Below are 27,484 nucleotides of genomic sequence, written 5' to 3' on the forward strand. Positions count from 1 at the left end.
GGATTACTAATGAGCCTGTAACAAATACTCCTACTTGTATATCATTTAATATTTAATCATTTTTTAAGCTTGTCGATGATATAAAAGATATAATAGCACCAGTCAAAGCTATTAAGCTATTCAGAGAAAAAAATAATAGAAAAAGCTTATTATTTTTAACAAATATAAGTTATATTTATATTATTCTTTCTTATTAATTGTTCATTTATGTATTCACTCTTTTATTTTGTCTAAATTGAATTATATTTTAATTAATTACTTTTTAGCTTTTTTAATAAGCATTTTTTTCATAGGTTTAATGGGTTTACCAATCAAAATATTAAAACCTTAATGTTTTAATTTTCCCCCTGATAAATATCTTTTAGTTGATTGATTAGATATACTATATTTACTTTTCTACTCTAAACATTTAGCAAATAAAATTAATTAAATTAATAAAAGAAAATTGAGCCTGATCCCTTACAAACAACTTTTATTTAATTAGATACCAAATTAGCTTTCTCCCATATTAAAAAGAGCTGATAATAATTAACTAATAAGAAAATTGTAATTGATTAGAATTAAGATAGACAATAAAATATCCTAATTTGAAATTAGTATAAAATTAAAAGATAAAACATAGACATGTTTAATGATTTACCTAAGAATAATATCATAATTATATAATTACTATTATTGATTAATACAATAAAAAACTAAAATACTAATAATGTAAATTCTAATATATTAATAACCCTTTATATTAATATCAATTTTTAAAATTTCAAGAAATTTAAAAATAAATTACCCAAATATTAAATTATGAAATTCAAATTAAAAAAAAAAATAAGTTATTATTATATATAATAATTAAAAAATTGAATTACTAATTAGACATCTGTTATAATATTTAATCTTTAAATTTAAGCAATTCATAAAAATTTTCAAAAACAAGAATTAATTAATGGTATTAAATCCACTAAATTTTAAATAGCTTTTGGTTATACATAAATAAATAAATTAATTAATTTTGTAAATATTATAAATTTTGTATTGAACTCTTTGATATCTAAAAAATAAATAAAAAATATTTTATATGGAGATTTTAAATGCCTTTCTGTTAGGTTTGAAAACAACAAATTGATAAATTTTGATAAGAAAATTTTTGATAATAAGTATATGATTATGTTTAAATATAAAAGAATAATAATTGAATTTTAAAGGTAATGTTTTGGTAGATTTTCACTTATGCAAACCAATAATGGAATAATGCAATAAATTAATATTAATTAATAAAAAATGAAGATAATTGATCACAAAAATAATTAAATTTACATCGGTTAAACATTAAATAAAAACTAAGAAATCTTATAGAACAAATACAAGATATTACTAATTTTTGGTTAATATCCAATATTAATATTCTGTAATAAATCCTTTTAAGCTTCTCAAAGGTTTTTAGAAAAGAATCTATTTATTTATCTATCTATCATTTATTATACACATAAAAATATTTAGATTAAGATTTGAAATTATTTAATAAGTTTTATACTTGCTAGACTTAAATGATAAAAGAAAATTCTTAAAAGAGTTCCAAATAAATGAAGTCACATTAAATAGAACAATTACAGACTTAATCTGCTTTTGATGACGACTAAGAGAATGAATCAAGAGTCTTTGAGTAGCAAAAGAAAAATGTGAGGTATTTAGCTTTTTGTTATTTGGCTCTTTTCGTAGCATTTAATTCTACATAGAATTTAGTCTCTACATTGTTTAAGCAGTAGGGTTTTTAATATTTAGGCCTTATAAGTTTGTTTTTTATTTACTTCTTTTTCGCTATTTCCTCTTTGTTTGCAAAAACATTGATTGGAAAATATTCTTACAAGCACATATTTCCTTTAAGCTCCTTGGGTTATACTTCTTTTGTATTGAGTGGTATTTGGGTTTGCTCTTGTTCTAATGATAACTAAAATGAAGGCAGTTGTTCTCCCTTTATGATCTATTTTATTGTTATTCTTTGTTCTAGTTTATGTGGAATTTGCTCTGGAACTCTATGGGTAGGCTAAGGAGGCTATATGGAATGCGTGTTTGCTTTAATCAAGCATAACAAAGGTACTATTTCAGGAGTATTTTGGTCAATACGTTAATCAAGCCACTTAATAGGAAATGTCTCTGCTATGATTATTCTAAATACTATAGATAACAATATATATTTTTTTATTTATATGGGTATTATAGCTCTTACTGCTTCTGGCATGTTTTACTTTATTGCTACCATAGAAAAACCCAAGCGATCCCATCATGAAATCAAGCAATAGCTTCTATAAGAAAGTACTTAGATTATAAGATAAGAATTACCTTTAAAAGAATAGGTTTCAAGAGTTTTGAGATTAATGAAGAGTCTTAAATTTTAACCTTTCCTCTTCTTAAATCTCCTTTCTGGAGTGGCATAAGCTTTTTCTAGTGGCTTTTTAAGAAATTTAGTCAAGGAATCAGTTGAAGGAGATGAGAGAATAGTTTCATAGAGTTTATCATTTGTTCTTATCACTTTTGGTATTTTCGAATATTTGGGCGGTGTCATTTCTGGATATTTGATAAATAGGATTAATGTATACTATCTAGCTACCATCAGCACTTTGGCAATCCTCTTAGGATTGTTATTAAGTTTTATTGGCCTATTAACAAAAATATATGCAATTTGCTTCTTGATAAGTTCAATATTTGGCTTTATTGATTGTTATATTAATAATATTTCATAAGTTATCTGCAACAATGACTATAAAGGATTTATTGAAGTATTTTAAGCTTAAAGACTCGTTTTTGCTATTTCTAATACTTGCACCTAAGTAATTCTACTTTTATTAACTGACTCTCCTGAATATACTTTCCTAAGCATTGTTTTTATAATCGCTCTAGTATCTAACTTTATAGTTTCCTTATTCCCTATATTAGGCTAAAAAGATCATGGGTTGAGTAAGCATTCATTCTGAAAATCTAAATTTATTTTAAAATTTTACTAATTTATATAAAAAAGAGAGTATTTAAATTAATAAATGTATTATATTTTTAGTAATTTTATTTACTAGCTCTTCTGTTTAACTTCAAAGAATAATTAAATAATATAAGTTTGAAAAAAACTTTAAGAATTATAATTTTGAATTAGAATAATTAATAAAAAAATGATTAAATTTGGGTGATAAAATTGCAAAATTATTTCAAAATAATCATAAAAAAATTATTTTGTTTAAAAATATTTAAAAATTATTCAATTTATTTATTTGTTAAATATATTTTTTTAAATTTACAAATAATATTTATTATCAAAGAAACACAAATAAAGACCTAATCATCATTTTATATCTTAAATGAATTTTATTTAATAAAAACATTATTTCTAAAAACATGAAATTAAAAATGTCCAAAATTAAAATCTTATTTTTTTAATAGATAAAATCTATTTTGAATATAAATTAAATTAATCATTTAATATTCTTTATTCAAAGGTTTTAAATTTTAATTATTATTTTTATTTGAGGAGCTTTTCTTTGTAATTAGATTAAAAATGCTTCTTCACCTAAAATGCATTTGAAATTTTTTACAAGTTGTAATATTTAATCAATAATATCCGGTTTTCTATTTTTTAGAATATTTTGTGTTATATAATACTCTATAATAGCAATTATATTTAAAAAAATGCTCTTTATAATTGTAATTTTGAAGTTAATTTCATAAATAATTACCTATTTACTTAATTTATTTACAAGCTGTAATATTTAAACACATCTGGTTTTCCATTTTTAGAATGTTTTGTGTTACATAAGACTATATTATATCACTAATATTTTAAAAATAATAAATTATTTAAAGAATATGCTCAGTTTATAATTCTATCTAGCAGACTAAAATAATATTCATAACTTCTTGACTTGGGATTGCAGGTATTTAAATTATACTAAAGCAGCTTCGATATATTAGATTTATCTTTAGATAAAAACTATTAGCTATAAAAATTGATAGTGATATCATTTTTAACTCAAATGATAAGAATATGAGATATGATTATCATATTTTTAAATGAAATTTAGTTTTCTACATTAATTTTGTAAAGTAATATGTAGTCGTGTATTTAAAATTTATTTTAGTTATTACATAATAAATTCACTTTAATAGTTTATTTTAAATACTCACTAAAACCGAATGATTCTCTAGCATAAAAATTAAAGGAACAATATTTCAAAGTTTAGGATAAAAGAATTAAGTAGAATAATTCTTTTAACATACTTAGAATTGAGCTTAGTTAATATTATCAATAATACATTTCAAAAAATATTTTAATAATAGAAATTAAAAATAAATAAATTAATCAAAATTGAATATTTTAATAAGTTATAAAATGCATAACTTAAACTATTATCAATCAAATAAGAAAAAATACCTTTTAGAAGAGCTTAACACAGAATCTCATATTCGAATCAAATGATTTATGTAAACTAGAGCTTTAATATTTAAGGATATATAATATTAGAAGACTATATTAAATGGGAATTAAAACAGCAAAATTAAAAAATAAAAAAACAAAATATGCTTTTTTATATTTTTCATATTTTGTGTTGTAATTATGTAAATTAATTTAATAATTAATAATAGAGATTTGATACAAAAATAGTACTAAGCATTTTTTTCTTGGAAGATTAGTTACTATTTTTTGAAAAATAAATTAAATGAACTAATTTACATTACAAACTATAATTAAATATTTTGGAAATAGCTAAAACAAAATAAGTTTAAACTAATCAAAAATAAATAAATATTTTTAAGCTGTAAAAAATATTCTTATGATTTTTAAATGAGTATTAAAAGTATATTTAGATGTATTTTATAAGACAAATTTTTTGTTTAAACATTGAAAAGAGTTGTAAGGAATTGAACTAGAACTGTTAAATGTATAAAAATGCAAGAGTGTAAATATAATTATTATGAAATTAATTAAATTGTCTATTTAATTGTATTCTATGAGTAAAAAATTATAAATATCTAAATTTGTTAGTTAGTCATCAATTTTGAGTTATAATATTCCAGAAGTAAGGTAGCTAATTGATGATAAAAAATGTAATTAAGTAATAAAAGGATAAGTGATGTTATTAATTGCAAAATAAGAAGTTAAGCAAAATTTTTTAAATTAATTGAAGATTTGTCAAAAATTAAAATAAAAAAGGCTAATAATTTGATTAATAAATATAACTAAAAGCAGTACTTCAAATTCTACAAGCTGCAATATTCTTAATAAAAATATTCAAACAATTAAATTTAGAAACGAGTTTATTAGAAAGAATGTTATAAAAACAGGTTTCCTAAAACGATTAGTACTAGCAGCCTGACAACAAGTTGCCCCGCTCTTCTCTTTTTGAGCTTCAAACCCTAGGTTAAGGAACAGAAAACGATTTAAATAATCTCTAGTTGAAGCAAGGATCTTAATCGAAGGACTCACTCTCTTCACAAACTGTGTTAGAAAAGTAATAATAAGTAGAAGAAATTACAAAGCAAATTGAACAAACATACGATGTTCTCCCTCCTGTCAATAATTTCTTAAAATTCTGTTTCATGATGTTCGGTATTTTAGCCTTCGCAGGATGGAACGCTGTTATTACTGCTTTTGATTACTTTTCTGTACGTTATCCTAAAGAAGAAATTCCAGATGTCACATTTTATTTCCCATTTGGTGTTATGATTGGTGATATAATAAGTGGTGTTACATTCGTTGCTTAAGCTAAGTATTTTTCAGTTAAATCTAGATTTATGTATACAGTAGTTATTGAAGTTATAGTTATTATTAGTCTTTGCATTGTTGCTATGTACTATAATAATATGAGTGGCTTCTGGATTTCTATGTTCTTATTGTTTATTGATGGTTGGGCTGATAATGTAAAAACCAATACATTTGTCGTTATAGCAGGTAGTGTTCACCCACAATTAAATAACCTTTTCTGGACATACACTGCTTTCTCTGGTTTAATTATGAATGCTTTGAGATTTATAGTCTTGGCAATATTTGGTGATGACCTTGATAGTAATGCAAATTACGGTACTTTGATATATTTCTGTACTTGTGCAGTTATCTTTATCATTACAATCATTTGCTTTGCTATTTTTATTAAGTCAAATTACTACAAAATATCTTTAAAAATTGATTCCTTGAAGCAACAAAAGATCAAACTCGAAGAAGAATTGTACTTTATTAAAAATCAAGACTAGCAAAGATAAAATAATGTTGAGCTCTAAGGATTTTCTAAAATATTCTGGGGTGCTTTCAACTATTTAAAAGAATTTATTTTTATCACTAAACACACAGGTTTTCTCTCATTCTATCTTTTCCTCTCATTCTTCGAAACCTTCTTACTTTTCCCAGGAGTTTGTGTTTTCAGGAAACCTCAATTCACTTTCTTAGAATTTGCTTGGGCTGCGTAAAATTTTACTTTAACTTTTATTTTTTTTTTTGCTTATTCCCCAGCTTTTTTGAAGATTTACAAATAAAAAATATAATGAATGATTTCTGTAAAATTAAGATTTTTTAGATACAAATTTTTTTAAATCTTAAAACATGTAAATTATTTATATCTAATTAGCTTATTACTTACTCTAAAGTAAAGCATATAAAAGAATTTTTAATTTTAAAGTAAATTAATCTATACAATTACAATCTATCTTTCAAAATGCAAAGGAAAATTAGTTCTATTGACAAAATTTTTTAAAATATAAAATTCTATTTTAAAAAAAATCTAATTAAAGTTGGTTAAAACGTTTTTGAAAATTGCAAATAATAATTTAAACTAATCATTTTAATTAACTTAAATAGATAAGTTATGATGACAGCTTTTAACCTTGGAGATTTTATTGGGAAATATATAGGTTACATTAAATGTTTGCACCGTCTCTATTGGATTTATGGACTGGTTATTCTTAGAATTTCTTTCATACCAGTTTTTATCTTAATGGCAAAAGACGAAGGTAGTGCAGTCTTGCAAGATGACTATTTTATTATGTGCATGATTTTCCTATTTTCAATTACTAACGGTTTTATTACTACAAGTCTTGCTCACTTGTCTCCTAGAAAAATTACAGATCCTTATATTAGAGATAAAGTAAACTTTTTCAGTAACTTTACCATGACCTTGGGTATTGATCTTGGTATTGTTTTGGCAATATTCTTAGGTAATGCTCTACCTACCTATGGTTGAAATATATTCTTTTCCTACTTATAATATCTTATAATAAATTCTTATTATATTGCTGGTTGTTTTATAAACTATATTTTATTAATTTATTCATTTCTTAAATATTTAGTTTCATTTGAATTCTTCTTTGTCTTTATGCATAAATTTTGTAAAATTAAAAATATAAATTAAATAATGTCATACTAATTAATCTCTTAAATTACTTAGATATAAAAATATATGTAATATTTTCATAAAAGTATTAAATTCATTTAAGTTTATGAGTAAACCATCCATTTTTATGCTTAGTTTTTCTTTTTCTCCTTATTTGTCTAGAACAATTTTAGTATAAAACATATTAAATATAGCTTTTAGTGCATTATTAATTTGAAAGTAAAATTGTAGAGTTAATCAAAAAATAATTAATTAAGAATATTAAGTCTAAGGATTTACACTTCGCATTTTTAGAATAAGCTTATAATTTTCAATTAATATCCAAATACAAGCAAAATAGCCAAAAGGCCAAATTAAATTCTACAAGAAATTGTATCTTTTTCAGAAATTGAAATCTGAAATATTGTATGATATAATAGAACGCTTCCTTAAATATGTAACCTGATCAACATAATTATAGTCCTCCTCTTTCATCTGTACTAAATTTAAAAGAAAATGAAGAAGATAAAAGATAAAACTTAAATGATATTTCAATTAAATAAGATTCTTAACTAAATTCATTTTTATCTGCATAAAACGCTGAAGAGACTTAAAAAAAGATAGATGATATTTCAAAATAAATAGATTAAATGTATGAAGTACTTCCACCTGTTACTAATTTCTTTAAATTTTGTTTCATGATGTTTGGTATTTTAGCCTTTGCTGGATGGAATGCAGTAATTACTGCTTTTGATTATTTTTCTGTGCGTTACCCTAAAGAAACTATTCCAGATGTTACATTTTATTTCCCTTTTGGAGTTATGGTGGGTGATTTATTAAGTGGAGTCACTTTTGTAGCTTAAGCAAAGTATTTTTCAGTGAAATCAAGATTTATGTATACTGTTACTGTAGAAGTAATTGTTATTATTAGTCTTTGTATAGTTGCTATGTGCTATAATAATATTAATGGTTTTTGGATATCAATGGTTTTATTATTTATTGATGGCTGGGCTGATAATGTAAAAACAAACACTTTTGTAGTTATTGCAGGGAGTGTTCATCCTTAATTAAATAATCTTTTTTGGACATACACTGCATTTTCTGGCTTAATAATGAATGCATTAAGATTTATTGTATTAGGGATATTTGGAGATGATCTTGATAGCAATGCTAACTATGGTACTTTGCTTTATTTTATAGCCTGTGCTATAATATTTATAATTGCAATTATTTGTTTTGCCATTTTTATCAAGTCAAATTACTACAAAACTTCATTGTAAATTGATGCCCTAAAATAGCAAAAGATCTAATTAGAAAAAGAATTATATTTTATTAAAAACCAAACCGAGTAAATTAGCAGCACTATCTAACACAAAGGAATTTCTAAAATGTTTTGGGCTGCTATTAATTATTTAAAAGAGTTTATTTTTATAACTAAGCACACAGGATTCCTTTCATTATACCTTTTCATTTCTTTCTTTGAAACATTCTTGCTTTTTCCTGGAGTTTGCGTTTTCAGAAAACCTGAATTCAAGTTCTTAGAATTTGCATGGGCTGCGTAAAATTTAATTTCTTTTTTATGTTAGATCTAAATTGTATTAAAACAATTTTTTACAAATTAAAATATAATCAAAATACTGCATCTAAACAAAGCAGTAAAAGCAATAATCAAATTAATAAAAAAATATGATTTTGGATTGTTATATCTAATAAACTTTTTTTAAAAATGAGATAAAATAGAATTTAAATAACAAAAATAAAAAATAATTTACAAGAAAATTGTATTTTAATGAAATTGTTTATTTAAATTATAAAAAATACATATTTTAAGTTATTGAAAAAATAGATTATTTAAATAATAATAATATTAATTTTATTAATAGATAAGTTATGATGACAGCTTTTAACCTTGGAGATTTTATTGGGAAGTATATAGGTTATATTAAATAACTACATCGTCTCTATTGGATTTATGGGCTGGTAATTCTAAGAATTTCTTTTGTACCAATATTTATTTTGATGGCCTTAAATGAAGGAAGTTCAATCTTATAAAATGACTACTTTATTATGTGTATGATATTCCTTTTTTCTATAACTAATGGGTTTATTACTACAAGCTTAACTCATTTATCTCCAAGAAAAATAACTGATCCTTATATTAGGGATAAAGTTAACTTTTTTAGTAATTTTACTATGACCTTAGGTATTGATCTTGGCATAGTCTTAGCTATTTTCTTAAGTAACGCTCTGCCAAACTACAGTTGAAAAACATCTAACTAAATATTTGCAACTGTTTATATTATGTAAATAAAGAATTTTTAAAAGCTAATAAATAAATTAGACAATTTAAATAACGTAACAAATTTTTTTATTTCTATATATGGTAAAATTTATAATGAGAATTCATTAATTATTATTTTATCTTAAATTAAATACGATATTTTAATACTAAAATGTAATATGAAGTTTGTCTGTTATTGAAATTTAAAATAATCAAACAAGATTTTTACTATTTAAAAATAAGTATCATTATGGTTCGAAATTGTAGTTTGTATTTTGATAGATTATTAATTGATCCTTTTTATATCAAAACTCTTGTTCTGTTTTTGAAACGTTAAAAAATACAAATAAACAACTATTTAATTAAATCATTTCACAATTTTCATTTAATTGAAATAGAAAACCATTTAAAATAGACATTCACATTGGCTATTTTAAGTTTTTCATAAAATCATATTCTATTTTTTTTTCTTAATTCAATATTTCTTTCCTCTAAAAGAGTTGTGATATTTAAAAATATTTATTCAGTTCCCAAATTGACAGTAAGATATAAATTTAAAAATCTTTTGTTATCTGAGTGAGTAAAAATATATTTAAATTAAATAAATTTTCCAATTTAAATGAGTAGAATAAAAAGTGTTTAAATATAATATTTAAAATAGAAGATCACATAAATAAAATAAAGCATTAAAGATTATAAAAAAATATGTTTATTTGTTATAGTTATAGAAGAAAATATCAAATAAAAAAAGGAAATTTAAGAGTGGTTGAGCTGCTTGGGTTTTATGTAATAAAAAATAAATATTGATCAATTTCAGCTTGAAAACTTTTCTTGAGAATTAAGAAATAAGTAAAAAAGTAAGCAATAAATAAACATTTAAGTTAATTTAAAAACTAAATAGCTGAATGAAAACAAAATTTAAAGAAGCTAAAGAGTGGTACTCTAAAAATAAGATTAAAGTTGAGACTATGACTTATATCTTTCAATCTTTGTTATCAGTAGCAACATTTATATTAAGTATTATAACTTTTGTTAAGACATAAAATACTCTTGATCAATCAATTAAAATTGTAGATAATTTCTAGCAGCCATATTTGATTAATTTTTCAATAAATAGCAGTCAGTGTGCATAATCTTTATTTGATGTTCCTTGGGAAGGCATTCACTATGGATGCGATTGCACTCAATCAAATAATCCGAATGTTAAAAAATAAATGTATGGAGATAGTTGCTGGAATCTTCATATTAGTACAACAGACTGTAAACAAATTATGCCTATTTTCAAGCAAAGGCATAGTTTTTTCTTATTTGCATAAGATGATAATAAAAATGTTGTTGGAATATGTGCATAAAGAGCTAGTGGTAATAACTAGTTTTATCAAATTATAGGTAGTTAAAAAGGGACATGCTCTTAGTCACAAAAAACCTGCGGAAATCCAAATAAACCTGAAACAATAATATGTGTTGCTTCAACAGATCCTTGTCCTATTTATAGCTTTTAAATAACTACTTCTATTTAGCCTCAGCTAAGTGCTAATGGTTGGAGTTTCATCAAAATTAACAAAAACCTTTACTTTTACTATGATTAAAAAGGTACTAGCGCTAATGATTTACCTATTTCATAAATAGTAACGACTTCTGGACCAGGTCCTTGTAAAGATAGTACTTATTAGTAAACTAAATATGGATAAGAGTACATCTTATAGAATTGGAATAGGCCTAGCTGCGATACAGACACATACTTTACAAAGTCAAGCCTAAGTATTACTGAAAAGCAGTTGTACTAATACAACTTAGATTCTGATTAATTCTAAGAAATATCTAACCTAACTGGTTTTAATCTAAATACTTCACCAGAAATATACACTACTTATTATAAACCATTTATTCCTTGGGCTATTTAAAATAGAGACGAAGTTTACAATTTGGTTAATATACTTTTAAATATTGAATCTTTTTTAAATATAATGAAAATAGCTATTATTGTTCATGGTCTTACTTTAGGATATATTACTTTTTACGTTAATATGTATTACATCTTAGCTTTAAATGCCTACAAAGATCAGCCAAATAATTAAAATTTTTTTATTTTTAAACTATGCAAATCAGCTAGTAGCTTTTTGGTAATGTCAGCATCCATGGCGATAGCAATAGTAGCTTTTATATAATCAATAAGCTACAAAAAGGCTCTTGATGAAGTTTGTAGCAATAGTCCTACATTAGATGTTTATATGCAAGACTTTTAGAATCTTAGAGACTTTACAGATAATTAAATATTTAGATAAAATTTGACAACAATAATTACCACAACAGTGAATATCCTCATCGAAGTCATACCCTTAATAGTAAGTTGCTTTTAATGTAAAAAAACTGAAAAAAGTGATAACAAAGTGATTCCGTTATAATAATAACCAAATATATATAATTTATTTGGGCAAACAGATGTAAATAAAGCCATCTAATAAAAACACCACCTAAACACTAAACATTTTATTCACAAAAAAAAAAATGTTCCTGTTGTAAAAAGATCACCCCTAGTAAACTCCATCAGTGAAACCTAAGGATAAAATACTCCATAAACAGGAATGCAAAATCATACTTCTCATGATTTTATACTGCAATAATAGTAAATTAAATTTAATAATTCTCCTGATATTTAACAATTAAGAGTTGACAATGCTTTTGTTGAAGTTAATTCAAAATTTATTTAGTGATTTTTATTTTGAATTTTTTATACTATTATTGTTTGCTTTTAATACCTTAATAAAATTTAATTGATTTAAAAGAAATTAATTAAAAATCTATTAAAATTAATTAAAGTTTTAAAATTAATGTCCAAAAATGTGGTTTTTCTGCTTAATCTCCAAAGTTTTCTATTTTGTTGCTAATTTTATAAATATTCAGCTAATTAACGATAGAGCTGAATCATTTTAAGAATATATGGCTTAAATATTGAGAAATCAATTAAAAATATTTTTTCTTTGCACAACTTATTCAAACATTTTTAAATGATAATATAATATAACTTTTGAATTTTATTCCCATTTAAAATCAATCATGAATATCTTTATTGAAAATTCTAAAGCAAGGAGGATTTTTTTTTATTTATTTAAAAAATCTCCTTACTTTAGAACTTTTATGGTATATATTTATTTATTTATTTAATAAATAATAGCTCATTTAAATTATAAATGAAAGATAAATAATCTTATAATAAGAGCATTATATATTATTTGCGTGCAAAATTTTATTTTTAATTAATTAATTTAATAATTAAAAAAATAATAAGTTAAATTTTTAACAAAATCTTTTAATTTGAAATAATAAATTTACTTTATTACAATTTATTTAACATTAAAATAATTAATATAATTTTATTGTATACGAAAATAGTTAGTTAGTTTGTTATTTAGTAATTAATTCATTTTAATAAATTAATCAATCAGCACTTCCAAATTTCACAGGAAAGAACAAAGAATATGCAAATATTAAAATTTTATAGGCAATTCTTAGATACTCCTGATTTTATTGATTAGGCTTGGTCTACTTCTTCTAAATTCAAAAGGTCGTTAGTTGTTTATATTTACTTATTTTGTTCTAAGTTAGTTGAGTTTTTAGGAGCTTCTTGGAAGTAGTTTAGTATGTCTGGCATTGATGTAAAAGGATCGTTTTAATGGGGATAATTTTATGAATTTGATTAATCAATAGTAAATTTTTTTGGTAGATTTTACTTAATTTATTGTATGTTAGCTCCATGATAAGGTTTTGAATAGAAGCTTTCTTTGTAGTAAAGCCTAAAAATATCTCTGTTTCTTACTAAAATATCACCAATTAAGGAGTGTAAGTGCAAAATTTTATCAGAATTTTTGAATGATTTAATATATTCTACCATCAGGTTTCTAAATGATTCTAGTTTTTTATCGGATTCTACTTCATTTTTTATCCTACAATTGACTTTATTTTTCATCTTGATTTTTTCTACTTCATTAAAATAGTTATTGATGCTATTTTTCTGTTGCAAGTTTGATATATTTTATTGTATTATTTTATTCATTTTGAGTGCATAGGAAACAATTTGGTTGTTTTTCAAAAGTTCTTTTTTCTCTCCTGAGTTGATTACTTCCATCAAATGGCTACAATCTGGATATTTTGGTGAATATTGTCTGTTTTTCATCAAAATTACTCTAATTTTCTGTTAACTGATTTTAACTTTAGGAATTTTATATGTAAAGTGGTGCATGTTGCTTTTTTCAACATATGCAGTCGATTGTTGAGTTTGAGAATCTATGAAAAGTTGTGAATTAGGCAATATAAATTCGCTTGAAACACAATCTATCACAGTAAAGGTATTAGGTTTTTTTTATTTATAAAAATCTGATATTATTTAATTATAGTTTATTGCTAATGCAGGAGATCTAGTTATATCTTATTTGGAGCAATCCAGTTCTTCCATCTGATATGCTCCATCAAATAAATAATTCATTCTTAATAGATAATGAAATAAATCTTTCGATCTTTTCCTTCCTTAGAATATCAAAATTACTGTGTATTTTTTGCAAAGATTTTTCATAAATCGTTTTAGGTCAGTTCTAAATTTAGCAAAAAAGTTTTCTTAAGCTAATTAACTCTATGCTGAATTACCATTTAATCCCATGCTATTTTGGTTTGCATTTCCACTTTCACCAGAATTTTAATTAGCAAAGGTTGACCAGTTTTCCCAGAAATATTAATTGCTTTGAGTTAGAAAAACAGATTCAAAGTGAATAACTAGAACTCTTTTATGGAACTACTGTCTTTATTTAGCATATAAAGGCTTCAGTTCTACACATCTCAGCTGGTTAATTAAATGATAAGTTTGATCACTTTCTATTTTAAGTTAGCTTTAAATTTCTGTTTTAGTATTTAATAAATCTTCTTCTATCTCATTTTTAGTTGTCTAACCTGAAACTATTGACAACTAATCATCTTGTTATTTATCATCCATAGAATCTTTTTGACTTAAGTTAATTTTATTTTTACTGCTGTTTGCTAAATTGCTTATTCTTCTATTACTTGTGCTATTTTTAATTGCTTTAGATATTGAATGGGAAGTATTTCTTCTGTCTGATGCAGATCCTATAATACTTTGCAGTTTATCTGAATTTTTCAGCCCTTTGCTATTCATGTTAGAAATAACTTGCAAGAATTTATGTTATTAAAGTGAAGTTTATGTTTCTTTGCCTTAATCTTAGTTAATCTAATTAATTGATGATGCTTCTAACTTTTAGTGTTAAAGCTAATAATTATCTTTCTTTTATTTAGTAGAAAAAAACTCTTTTGTATTAATTAATCCATCGAATTCATTGACACTGCGCTCATTTAAATCTTTAAGACTTTTTTAATTTCTCAGCATGTTCGTGGGTCTTTAATTTTAAGAAATAGATCTAACTTACTGTGAAGCTATTGTGTTGTATTGTTGCACTGAAATTTATTATTACTACTCTTATGATTGCTACTGCCTATCTGTATCATTTTAAGGAGGTGATACTGATATATATTAATTATTGAAATTATTGATATTATTATTATAAGATGCATTTATTTTTTTATTTATTTAATTTCTATTATCAATATACAAACCGTTAGTTTTAATAGACCCTTAAAAACCCTGCAATCCATATTCATCTCCAATGAATTTACTTTTGAAACTTTACTTTTCAGATTGCTTATTGAATTAATTTAAATAACTCTTTTTAAGTTATTAAATAATTTAACTGCCTTTAGCATTAGCTTATAACGCGTTTAAACCTTATTGTTGAGGTACTTTTGCTTAAATTTATTAAAGAATTTGCTACTAAGCCTAAATTTGTTGAAGAATTTGCTGTTACTGCATCTAGAAATTAAAAGACTCTCTATTTTAATTAGCCATCTGCAAAATTTATTATTAGTTCGCTTAAAATTACTACTGATAACCCTGAAGAGGAGAAGGCATATTATTTTATGAGAATAAATAAGCACTTTTTTTTATGCGAAAGTTATTTCCTTTTTTAGAATTGTTTGTTTTGATCTTCTATAAAACCAAAGTTTGTTTGTCATTATTTTCTTTTTAAAGGCTAGGGAAATTCATAATTTGCTGATTTTAGCTTGAAAATTCTATATTCGAGTTATTGTTAGCCATATTTTATGGACCAAGAGACTAGTTTTTCTTACCACTAAAACTCTTATCTGGTGAATGCTTTGATACAGAAGATGAAGTTGTTTTTACTACCATAGCTTCTTGGTAAGAAATATTATTGTTGGAAGAACTTAAATTGTTTTCATTCTTTTCATTATCAAGCAATTCTTGAATTCTACTTCCTTTCAAATTAGGAAAAAGCTAGCTTGGATCCAAAGAATTTCTATCTTTTTGGTTTACAGGTGCATTCTAATAATCATATTAAAATGACTAAGATAAATTAGATTGGGCCAAAGGTTATCCCTTTTCTAGTTCATCATTTTTCATGCTATAGTTGAGATTATTATTCACAATTGAAGAATTGTTAGCTTAACTCTTGGTTGACTCATATATAGACAAAGAAGTAAAATTTGATTGAGGTTTTGATTTCATTTTTCAAGTATGTAGATTTTCATTCAGTTTTTAATAAAACCCTCTTTAATAAAATTATCTTTTAAAATGAATGAATAAATGTATTAAGATCTTATCAAACTAATACAAAAAATAGTACAATTAATTAAGAATAACTCGCTACTTATAATTTATTTATTCATTTGCTAGGTTTTTGCTTGAATTCTATTTTTTGTTAGGTCTAATAGACCTCTATACAAAACAAAAAATATCATTTACTTACATTACAGTTATCAGTAAATATAATAACAATTTTGAATTTTATATTAACCAATTGATATTTCCTTCATTTCTTCAAATTTAATTACGAGTGTTGATTCTAGTCCATTTGATATCACAGCTAGACTAAAAAACTCCAATTCTTCCTGAAATATTTATTTGCTTTTAATCTGATCTAATAAAAAATATTATAGACTTTTCTTTCTATAACTTATAGAATAATCATCACATTGACCATAATTATTTATGTTATATTAAGATATTACAAATGAATTATAATGACTAATTATAGTTTATGTAACATAAATCAAAATGTTATATAAACATTTCTATTTAAAAAGTATGATCACAATTTTTTATACAAATATTAATGAAAATTTGTTAAGTAAGATAAAATTAATATAAATTAATTAAAACAGAAACAAATTGGTGAAATATATTTTAATAAAGAATAAAATCTTTAAAAAATATCATCCAAATAATTAATTTTGATTCCAAAATTAATTAAACAAATAGAACTAAAAATAGTTAAGAGGTAAAACAATTAAAAATAAAGTTCTTCACTTGATATAAAAAGTAGTATTTACAATTATTGTATTTTACATTAATTTGTTAAATGATTATAAATTCATTAACAATTTTAAATTATCTATTTTAAATTTTGATATTCTTTTTATTTTGAAAAATTTTTTCCTTATAAATTTTATCTCTTTTTATTTTATTACATTGAATTTTAGATGATATTAATATAAAAAAAATTTAGAATTACAAAAAAAATATAATTTAAATAATTTTTAATTTATAATAGTTTTTGAAGAATATAATTCTTAAAAAAATCTTTCTCAGTATATTTTGTATTATAAATAAATTTCCAACAAATAGATAATAATTATCAACTTAAACATTCAATAAATAAGGTAATTAGTCAAATTTTTTTGTTTTATGAACATTTGAAAATTTATTTTGAAGTATCCAGTTTGTTTTAATATTAAGATAGTTAAGAAACTCAATAAATTAATTTTTTATTTTATTTAATTATTTTAAATAAAATTAAATTATTTATTTATATACATTTAAAATATGTTAGTTTTAATTATAAATTTATATGTTATAATTATTTGTTTAAATGGTTAATTTTTATATTTTAATTGAATAAGTACTTTATTTAAATTTGGTTGTTAGTTAATTGGTTGGTTGGTTGATTAATTGGTTAGTTGAGAATGAGTAGATTTCATTCTTTTATTTGTAGATTTATAAATGAATTAATTGTTTTAGGTGTTTATATAATCATTTTATATTAATTTAATATCTGTTATTTCATTGTTTTTTACTAATTAATTTTTTAATTTCTTTATTAGTGGCTGATTTACTTGCAGTTTTTAAATCGTTTTTATCCCATAAAAAAGTATCTAAAAGATATTCTACTACTTTTACATGTCCCCATCTATTTAGATAAAAAAATTTTAATCTATTATATTACTCCTGTGTAAATTAAAAATTTTACCTTGCTGCTACATTAATGGCTGTATCTGAAGCACTCTAATCATTATTTAGATAGGTTATTAATTTGTGATTGGCTTTATATTTTGCAAGTATTTTTATAACCTATTAAGAATAAAAAATGAAATTAATAATTATTGATCTCTAAAATATTTAATATTGAATGAAATGTGTTAAAAATAAATTTAAATTTACTTCTAGGTTCCCATTTTTTGCAGCACAATATAAGGGAGTTTAACCAAATGAATCAGCTTTATTCATTCTTCTTTCACTGCTTTCTTCAACAATCAAATATCTTTATTAATAAATAAATTAAGAATATTTTTCTCTCTACAAATTTGTAGGTTTTTATAATTAACCAAAAATTTGCTACTAAATATTAATCTAAAAAATTAATAGAATGATTTGTTGTTTGGCAATAAAGATATTGCTTACAAATTAAATTCTGAAATTTATTTAAAAATTCTTTAGCTGATTTTGCTTATCTCTTTCTAAAATAATCTATTTTTCACATTTAATGAGATGCAAAAAAAATTTAGATCAGTATTTTTAGGATAAAAATTTATAATAAATAAATAAACAATCACAATAAGCTTTTAGAAAAATGTAATCTAATTCAAAATTACTGAGAATAAATAATTTATTTATTTAATAGAGTAAAGGAATAAATCAATGAGCAAATTTTAATAAATATTTGGAAACAACTTTTAGTTAGTTCTTTCGATTTTTCTATTTTCTTTGAAAAATTGAAATAATGAATAAAAATAAACACCTTTTGGGATCGTCTTTGAGATATTCTTCAATGTATTGAATGTCCTCCGGTGACCCAGTTTCTATAGCTTGGAAAAACTTTTTACGATATTTAAAATCATCTATTAACTTCCATTATTCTCTTACTGCCTTTTTGATGATCATTACAAAAAAATATTAAAAAAAACTTACTAATCAATTTATAAATTAAATATTTTAATTAAAAGAAACTTTTTAATAATTTTTAATAAAAAGCTTTAACTAATTTAAAAATATATTCACATTTTATTTTGCCTCCAGCTATAAATTTTTTAGCATTGCACTTGCATTTTATTCTTCTTCAATTTTTCTATTTTCAGGAGACAAATCCCTATTGGGTGAATTAGATCTTGATGATGAACTTAAATGGGCATCAATATCACTCTTTTTAAAATATAAATAATATTTTTATTATGTATTTATTTATTTTTGTAAAAATTCTAAGTATTTACAGGCTTGGATATCGTCTCTACTTCAAGCTATGAAAATAATTGAACTCCCTTTAAGACATTTCTGACTTTACTCCACTTTCTTTAACCTGGAGTATGATTGTCCTAATCAGAAGACTAATTACTGTCAGCTCTTGTATTTAGATGTTAATGCAAAGGAATATTATCTAAATCTGAATCTTGCTTGCCCATTTTTTCTAAAGCATCTTCTTCAAATGTTGACTTGATGATGATTTAATAATTATTTTATTACTACAATTTATTAGTCCAATCAAGATCTGATTTTTATTTTGGGATTTTAAAGCTAATTTTATTTAAATTATTTTCTTTAGGGCATTTTTCATCTTCAGAGCTCTGGGATAAAATGGAATCATCTTCTAATTAGATTAAATCATCATCTTCTATTGTCTTTGGTTAGCTCTTTATGAAAGAAATAGATTGCTTTGATTTGCTCATTTTTTTACTATAAGATTAAAATCATAATAAGTTATTTAGTTAGTGGGTATGTAGTTATCAAATAAAGAAATTATCAAATCAATTCATAAAAACAAATAATCAAAAGATAACAAAAAGAGTTATGCAAGAGCAAAAAATCTACTTTTGAGTTCCGTTTACTTGATTTGATTCTGTAATTTAACTGTAGCTTTGAGGTAATTTAAAAGAGTGTTATTTCATATTATAAGCTAAGTCTAGTCTATTTTCTGGAGAGACATCTTATCTTTACGTGTCAGACACATTCTAAGAGTCAATGCTATTTAATTTTTACATGTTTTTCATGAAATAATTTATTGATTGATTGATTATTTCGAGTGGTTTGTTTGATTTTTTTTAATTGCAATTTTTTTTTGTTATTTGTAAAAAATTAATTGGATTTTAATAAATATTAATACAAATTGATTATGATAAATAAATTGTGTTATATTTAATTGTAAAGTAAATAAATAAATAGGATATTAGTTAAGTCTGAAATAATTCTTCTATTTGTTTCTTTTGTTTAATGATTTCGCTTCTAGTGATTATAAATAGTATAGCAACCCTTTTCTATTAAAAATTATAGATTGAATAAATCTTTAAGGTTACTTCTTGTACTGCATTCGAAAATATTAATCGAATTGTTTGCGAACACATTTTTGTGAAAATTTAACCATTAAATGTAAAACACTTCAGACAACCAAATACATACTAAAGTAATTGTCTTTTAATGATGCAGTAACAAAAAAATAATGTTTCTACACAATTATGATATTTTTAAAATAGAAAAAATACAAACTAGAATAAAAGCATAGCACACTCAATATTTACTTATTAATTATTGTCTTATAAAATCTAATTATTATATTTTTATTTCTTTATAATCAATTTTTTATATATATTTCATGATAATTAAAATCCTCTTATCAAGAATATTTTGTCACTTGAATGCTAGTACTACAATTATCAATTGGGTATATCCCAACTATTCTTTAGTACGACTTCGAAATAGTCTTCTTTGTCTACGCAAGCACTGAAATCCTAATAATAAAATAATAAATTATAAAATAAGCAATCAAGCTGCAAATTAATGTAAATATCTAGAAAAGCGTAATATGATTCAAGATATTTTAGAAGTAAAGTAATAAATTAAATCAATAGTGTTAAATATTTTCCAATAAAATTAATAAGTAAATCGCTATACGTGATAATAAGATTCAAATTATTCGCGAGAAATAGCAATGTGAGGATTCAAATTTCCCCAGCTCAAAACAAAATTGTTGAAGATTTCCTTATCAGTTCCATACTTTTTAACAACATCAGGATGTCTTATCTTATTAAAAGCACTGAAAATTCCACTTAAAGTGACATTTTAACCAAGCTTTTCTGCCAAAACATCATAAGCTAGATTAATCAAATTTCTTCTTTTTTCACTTAAGGTTCCCTTCAATAATTAAATTAAAGCGTAAGTAAGATTAATTATTATGTTAAAGCAATTTTAAATGAAAATAATCATATACACAAATAAAATATCAACAAATGATTTGAAATTCGAGAATAATGAAAATTTACTAAATTTAATGTGGTGTGCAATAAATATATCAACAAAAGATATTGAAAGAATAAAAAGATAAAAAAAAGAAAATAAATAAATAGTTACCTTTAATTAAATGAGAAGTTCACTGTAATTAATCTTATTGTCTAATTCTTAGAATGATTGTATAACCTCTTTAATATCCTATTGATAAAAAAAACATATGTTTTAATACAATATCAAAATGTGAAAATTAATTTCTTTTAGAATAACTCAACTAAGTTTTAACTCTCATTAATAAATTTTAATATAGTATAATAGGTCTTTTATCATTTTAATTATTCACATTATTTTAATTTTGATTTGTGTAAATACAATTGATTAATTTGAATTCTTCTATTTTAATCTAAGTATTTTTTAAATTTTAAAGACCACTTTCGAACATACCAAAGTTTTTTTAATTTTGGAATAGATAGAAAAAGTTAATCTTTTTAATTAAAACTCAAACGAGATTTTAAGCAGATTTAATTACATTTCTATTAATAGTCAATTTTTTTACTAATCAATTGAAATGTTTGCATTTTTTATCTCTCAAAATAGTTAATTAATTTTTATATATTATAGCTTTAATTGTAATTTTTGACTAGCAACAATTTATAATCAAATTGGCTTTTTATTCAAACAAAAAACTGTAATTTATCTAGTGTTACAGCCTCTACAGTAAATAATTTATAATTTATTTTTGCTGCTATATTTCTTTGATGCCATCCCAAAATTAAAATAAAAATTTCTGATTATTTGAAATTGTTTAAAGTATAACAATTAATGATAATTAATTACTAAATCACTGAAATTAATTCCGTGGCATTAGACTGTTTATTTGAATTATTGTTAAGGGAGATAACCTGAATTATCTTTATCTTATTTTAATAATTCATTTTTGAAGAACAAAAGTCCATTTGATCCATTTTTATTAATCAAAGCTCTACGTAATTTATTAAGTAAATCAGCTTTGTTAATTTCAACTCTTCTACGAGGTAGAGTTTAGCTATAAGAAGCTTCGAAGTTTTATTGAGTTTCTTATGAAGGGTACAAAGCAGTAACAATTCTGAATGTGTTTTAATTTGTTTAGTTTCTCATAGGAGTTTCGATTGTCTTACGACCAACTTTTTCAGCTATTAAATTCTAAGTTTTATTGTGGCATTAATAAGAGTTACAAAATACTTCGAATTCTTATCCAAATTCATTATTGTATTAAACGTTATCAGTTGCAAGCCATTAACAAGTAGGAATGTGCTTAATTAAAACTGGTTCACCTGAACGTACTGGCTAGCCTTTCATTTCATATCTTAACTTAGGATCCATATACTCGAAGCACCAAGCAGAATTAATGCCCTCGTTTGTTGAAATTGAAACTTCTTATTTACGAGAGAACTTTGCACACTTTTAAGGAGTAATATGAGAGCTAGTCAAATATAACTTTTATAATTTAAAAAAATTATTTTTTTAACAAAGTCATTCTGATTTTGCAACAATAAAAATTGACAAAGCTAATTTATTAATTTATTTGCTTTTAATGTTTTTAAATGAGGAAACAATTAAAAATTTAAAAAATATTTTTTTAAAACTTTTATTTAAAATTTTTTTTAATCAATAAAATATAATTGAGAATTTTATGTTAAAATAATTATTTACAGGCTTTTCAGAGAGACGACTAATAACAGCAATTTTGAAATTTTATCCATAGTGAATAACATCATCTTAGTATTAATCCTATTCATATCTAATAAAAACATAGACAAAAAAATTTATTTTATTATTATTTTAGAGTAGAAAAAAAATATAAAACCTTAATAATTAGAATGCTGTTCTTACAATAGGCTCTTTCTAACTAGTGACTGTTACACCGTAAGCTTCTTCTGTTCCAGTGATCTTATCCCAAATATTTGAAGCTTTTTAACAATGGAACCTATAAAATTTGAATTTAAAATAAAAAAATAAGGATTACCTACTACTGCATTCATAAAATCACTCTCAATCATAACAGTATATCCAAATTTAACTAGCCCTTCATTAGCGTAAGACAAATTAACCTTTTAAATTTATAAATTTAATTATCATTCGCAAATATAAATATTGAAACAAAATAAATCATTACGCCTCCTAAGCTTCTCTTTAATCTGTCCTCTTTATCAGTTGAGACCAATTTTTGCTTTTCCTTGTTTTTTAAGTATTCTTTCATCCTATTAAAAAAAATAGTTGCATTTAACTTTGATAAAATTTGGTTAGTTTAAAAATAGCAAACAATCTCTTTATGATATTTATAATCTAATAATTTAGCTATTAAATAAAAATACTTGTATTCATCTAACTCCCATTCTTCGCTCCAATTACCGATACGGCAGTTATATTAATATTTTCTATCAACATTATAATTGTGCATTTTATCTAATTCTAATTATAAAATCTATTTATCTTGTTAAATTCAAATTTATTGAGTGATTGAGTTTGTAAGTCTATGCTTATTTGTTTATTTAATAATAAATTGTTGGATTATATCTAATTATTATCTTTAGTTAAATGATTCGTTTTATTTTATTAATAAATTAATAAATAAATAAATCATCTTTTCTTATAACTGAAATAATTAAACACTACAAGCAAAAAATCATGTAGCTATGTAAGAAAATCTATTCATCTTTACCTTTAATCAATAATCATAATCTTGAAATTAAAAATAGCACATTTTAAATACTTTGAAAAAAAATATTTGAAATTTATAACAATTTAATTGGATCATAAAAGTGTTTAATTATTTGAAATAAATAAATTTTATTAAATTTAAAATCATTATTAAACATTTAAAATCACCTGTAAAACATTTAAAATCAATTAATCACTCAAAAGAATTTAATAAAAAGTAAATAATTATTTAAAATTTAACCATGAATAAGTAAAAAGAATAATTTTCATCTTGAAAGATTTTGGTGGTTACTATATATAAATATAAAGTGAAAATTATATGCATTTGTGTATGTGTGTGTTAGTTTGTGTATTAATTCTTTAAATTAGTGATTATTGAAATAATGTTTTATCCTATTTATTTACATTTTAATCTCTCTTTTAAACAAAATTATTCCATTCCATTCAATTTATTGATTAACTTTTAATTTTATTAATTTTTTTTGCTTTTTTCATTTTTTATTAGGAACTCCTAAGAAAAAGCTTTCTCTTAAATATTTCATGTCCTCTTCTTCGTCTGTTTTCTTTTCTGTATCTGGTTTCTTTTTTTATTTTACTTAAACAGTTGTCCTCTTCATGTCTATTCTTCCTTCCCTATATTTGAATTATTTATCTTTAAAAGTATTTCCATAATTAAAAATTAAATTTACTTCTTTTTAGAGGGTTATGTCATCTTAAGATAATTCTTTTCATTTTTCTTTTCTTGCTCAATTTACTTTTCTATTTTTTTGGATTCTTTTTAAGCATTTTTTCTTAATTTTTCAGCTTGTTTCCTCTAAAAAATTTTATCATAATTAATTTCTTAAAATAAAAACAAAAATTACTTTGCTTTCAACTAAATATTTATCTTAAATACTAGCAATCTTATCAAGCTACCTCTCTAAGAATATTTCAACTTGCTTTTATTTTAATTTATTTAGGTTTTATTTTATTTTAATGAATGAACAAAGTATTTATTTTTACTGCTAAAACATCCAAGGTCTATTTTGAATCAACATCGTGCAAATTAATTTCATTACCAAATTCTTAGTAAAGCTCCATAATCTTTTTATTAAAAAATAGAATTTAAGGAATTGTTATTTCTTAAACTATATTTCATATGAGCAAATATAATTTTTAGAATTATAAAAATAATAAAATTTAAATAAGCTCTAACCTTTCTTCTCAATTCAGGATGATCATTATTTATACTTATTTTATTGTCGTCACTTTTATGCTATAAGGACTTAATTTGATTTATTTATTCATCAATTTATTTCTACAAAAGAGCTTTTTATTCCCTTAAAATTTTAGATTTTTAGTAGTAATCCTTTTATTTAAAATAATTTATTGATACAGTTACTAAAATAAAATGATTACATCTCTTTCAAGTTTTAATTCTAAATTGACTTCTTCGACATCCTATTGATCTTCTTATTTCAGCTAGATGAGAAACAAATTTTTTTACTCCAAATTGTCGAAAATTGTTATTAGCTATGAAGGATTTGTAAAATACATGGAGTAATTATCTTCAAATTCTATTATAAAAAATAATCGTTAGGAATTTGTTAAACTTTTTAATATGTTTTATAAAAGTTTTTTAAATAATTAATTTATTAATTACATTCAATCTTTTCTATTTCTCCTTTTTCTAATTTTGAATAAAACTACTCCTCTAATGAAGCTTTGTCTTTTTCAGTTAAAACGGTTTTGCCACCCTTTGGATTCTTTTTATTTCCAAATTTGTTATCTCTCTCTAGAGACTCATCTAATTTAAATATATTTTATTTAATTTATTATTTTATTTATTAATTAATTAATTACTTAATTTGTTATTTATCCATTCTTTTTTTACTTTTTCGATAAGTTCTTATCTCTTTTTCTCTTTTGCTTCATTCCATTCTTTAGGAGTTATTTTATCAAGGAATTCTTTGTGCTCTTTGTATGTTTGTAATTATTCCTCCATTCTGATTTTTTCTGATTTTATAGTAGCCAATTTTAAATTTAATTATTTGTGCTCAGCTTCTTTGTGTTTTTTTTCTTTCATTACTGCATCAGCTTTCGATTCAGCATCTTGTTTTTATTGTTTATTTTATTCAAGGTACTTAGTAAAATTTTCATGATCTTGCTTTAGTTGCTTCTCACTCTATATCAATGCTTAATCTTTATCCTAAGCTTTGGTTTTAAGTCTCTCTATCTATAATAAATAAAAAATATTTTCACTTAATTTGTTTAGCAGTTAATATATTCTAAATCAGTGAAGAGCAATTCAAAATATATATTTGAAATTTGCTAATTTTTTTGAAGAAAGGATATATCTTATACCTCTTTTTATATAATTCCGTAGGCCATAGATACAAGAAACATTTCTTTTTTCTATTCTTTTACTTCCACAGCAGACTCTCTGCGAAAAGCTCCTTCATTCCTTTTTTTTTATCTTTCTTTTATTATTCTTTGAGCTTCAATTAATGTAGATTTTTAATCATTATTATATGCCATTTTTGGTTAGTGCTTATCATCTATTTCAGCTTAAAAATCTTTGTAATGCTTCAAGGGCTAGCGAGTGCTCGCTGTAAATTTATCCCATATTTTTTATTTTTGAGTTGAATTCATTTAATCATTTCTGCGCTATTGCTCAATTTACGCGTACATCATAATATCATCATCTCCAGGTAATTAAAAGGGACTTTGTAGATCATTTTTCATATTTCCTGCCATGTCGCTTTTATTTCTATGTGAAGCCTTTTTGCATAGAAAATAGCTTAAATTAATTTCATTTTATATTGTTTTATTTGTAAGAAATTGCTTTAGAATTTTAAATGATTGTTCAATCCTAATAACTAATAATATTATGAATTAAATACTGCTGAGCTTGGCTTGCTACTAAGCTTTGGTAACTTTTTATAATATTTTAAAATAGTTTAGATAATTAAAATTGACAAAATTAAGGAAAAATACTTTAATGCTATCCTCCATTGACATAAGTTTTAAGACTATTGAGTTAGCCTGTAAGATAATGATATATTTAAAGCTAAATTATTGTTTTGTGCTGACTAATACTAACTCTTTTCACGTTATATATTCTTAATTTACTAATGATTATACAATTAAAAGCAAGATTCTTAATTAATCACTAATTAAAAAATAATTCATCAAATTTATAGTTATGAGAAACTTAAATAATCAAACAAACTAAATTTTTTTAATTTGACTTTGAAACTTATATTTTATAATAATTTAAATAGTTAATATAATTAGTCTTATTTATTAATATATTAATAAACACATATATATGTATCCTTATTTAATTACAGTAACTATAAATCTAAATACAAACAGATATTGATTTTCAACCAATCAACTTTTAAAAGAAATACAATAAATAAATAAAAAATAGCTTTTAAGTTAATACAGAGTGTCAAATATTTTATCATAAAAAAAACTAAATATAAATATTAAATATATTATTTTAAAAATATATAAAAAAAATTAAAATTACTGCAAAATTTACTTCATTATTTCTTTTTTTCATAATATTTTTTTAAAAATTATTGTTTTTATAAAGTTTAGTTG

At 22.7% G+C, this 27,484-nt stretch overlaps 8 protein-coding genes across 8 annotated transcripts; 5 read left to right on the forward strand and 3 right to left on the reverse strand. All coding sequences in view use genetic code 6, as the record gives it.

The window, feature by feature from the left end:
• Window positions 1-1,544: 1,544 nt before the first annotated feature.
• TTHERM_00155460 (MFS transporter) lies at window positions 1,545-2,969 on the forward strand (the record flags this gene model as incomplete). Its single annotated transcript, XM_001009674.2, has 1 exon — window positions 1,545-2,969. The coding sequence occupies one exon, from the start codon at window positions 1,545-1,547 to the stop codon at window positions 2,967-2,969; it is 1,425 nt and encodes a 474-aa protein (XP_001009674.2).
• A 2,341-nt stretch (window positions 2,970-5,310) lies between these two features.
• Window positions 5,311-7,214, forward strand: TTHERM_00155440 (nucleoside transporter family protein; the record flags this gene model as incomplete). The annotated part of the gene is made up of 2 exons (XM_001009672.1): window positions 5,311-6,440; window positions 6,833-7,214. 2 exons carry the CDS (start codon window positions 5,311-5,313, stop codon window positions 7,212-7,214), a joined length of 1,512 nt encoding a protein of 503 aa, XP_001009672.1.
• A 392-nt stretch (window positions 7,215-7,606) lies between these two features.
• TTHERM_00155430 (equilibrative nucleoside transporter family protein) lies at window positions 7,607-9,608 on the forward strand (the record flags this gene model as incomplete). Its single annotated transcript, XM_001009671.3, has 2 exons — window positions 7,607-8,901; window positions 9,227-9,608. The coding sequence occupies exons 1-2, from the start codon at window positions 7,772-7,774 to the stop codon at window positions 9,606-9,608; spliced, it is 1,512 nt and encodes a 503-aa protein (XP_001009671.2). The 5' UTR covers window positions 7,607-7,771.
• Window positions 9,609-10,529: 921 nt separating this feature from the next.
• On the forward strand, window positions 10,530-12,338 carry TTHERM_00155420 (transmembrane protein, putative; the record flags this gene model as incomplete). Its single annotated transcript, XM_001009670.1, has 1 exon — window positions 10,530-12,338. The coding sequence occupies one exon, from the start codon at window positions 10,530-10,532 to the stop codon at window positions 12,336-12,338; it is 1,809 nt and encodes a 602-aa protein (XP_001009670.1).
• Window positions 12,339-14,028: 1,690 nt separating this feature from the next.
• On the forward strand, window positions 14,029-14,970 carry TTHERM_000155399 (transmembrane protein, putative; the record flags this gene model as incomplete). Its single annotated transcript, XM_012796054.1, has 1 exon — window positions 14,029-14,970. The coding sequence occupies one exon, from the start codon at window positions 14,029-14,031 to the stop codon at window positions 14,968-14,970; it is 942 nt and encodes a 313-aa protein (XP_012651508.1).
• A 2,436-nt stretch (window positions 14,971-17,406) lies between these two features.
• TTHERM_00155400 (ankyrin repeat protein) lies at window positions 17,407-20,077 on the reverse strand. The gene is made up of 7 exons (XM_001009668.2): window positions 19,784-20,077; window positions 19,189-19,648; window positions 18,980-19,120; window positions 18,720-18,847; window positions 18,143-18,242; window positions 17,952-18,052; window positions 17,407-17,891 (listed from the first exon to the last, which is right to left on the reverse strand). Exons 1-7 carry the CDS (start codon window positions 19,960-19,962, stop codon window positions 17,765-17,767), a joined length of 1,236 nt encoding a protein of 411 aa, XP_001009668.2. The 5' UTR covers window positions 19,963-20,077; the 3' UTR covers window positions 17,407-17,764.
• A 545-nt stretch (window positions 20,078-20,622) lies between these two features.
• Window positions 20,623-23,633, reverse strand: TTHERM_00155380 (EF hand protein, putative; the record flags this gene model as incomplete). Its single annotated transcript, XM_001009666.3, has 9 exons — window positions 20,623-20,697; window positions 20,861-21,100; window positions 21,317-21,394; window positions 22,031-22,669; window positions 22,886-22,973; window positions 23,040-23,142; window positions 23,199-23,283; window positions 23,349-23,433; window positions 23,548-23,633. 9 exons carry the CDS (start codon window positions 23,631-23,633, stop codon window positions 20,623-20,625), a joined length of 1,479 nt encoding a protein of 492 aa, XP_001009666.1.
• A 751-nt stretch (window positions 23,634-24,384) lies between these two features.
• TTHERM_00155370 (leishmanolysin peptidase) lies at window positions 24,385-26,893 on the reverse strand (the record flags this gene model as incomplete). The annotated part of the gene is made up of 11 exons (XM_001009665.2): window positions 24,385-24,526; window positions 24,583-24,707; window positions 24,757-24,831; window positions 24,896-24,976; window positions 25,089-25,241; window positions 25,292-25,449; window positions 25,536-25,679; window positions 25,736-26,108; window positions 26,237-26,653; window positions 26,776-26,808; window positions 26,870-26,893. 11 exons carry the CDS (start codon window positions 26,891-26,893, stop codon window positions 24,385-24,387), a joined length of 1,725 nt encoding a protein of 574 aa, XP_001009665.2.
• Window positions 26,894-27,484: the final 591 nt, after the last annotated feature.

This window comes from Tetrahymena thermophila, assembly GCF_000189635.1.
Source record: "Tetrahymena thermophila SB210 genomic scaffold scf_8254776, whole genome shotgun sequence".
NCBI classification, from domain to species: domain Eukaryota; phylum Ciliophora; class Oligohymenophorea; order Hymenostomatida; family Tetrahymenidae; genus Tetrahymena; species Tetrahymena thermophila.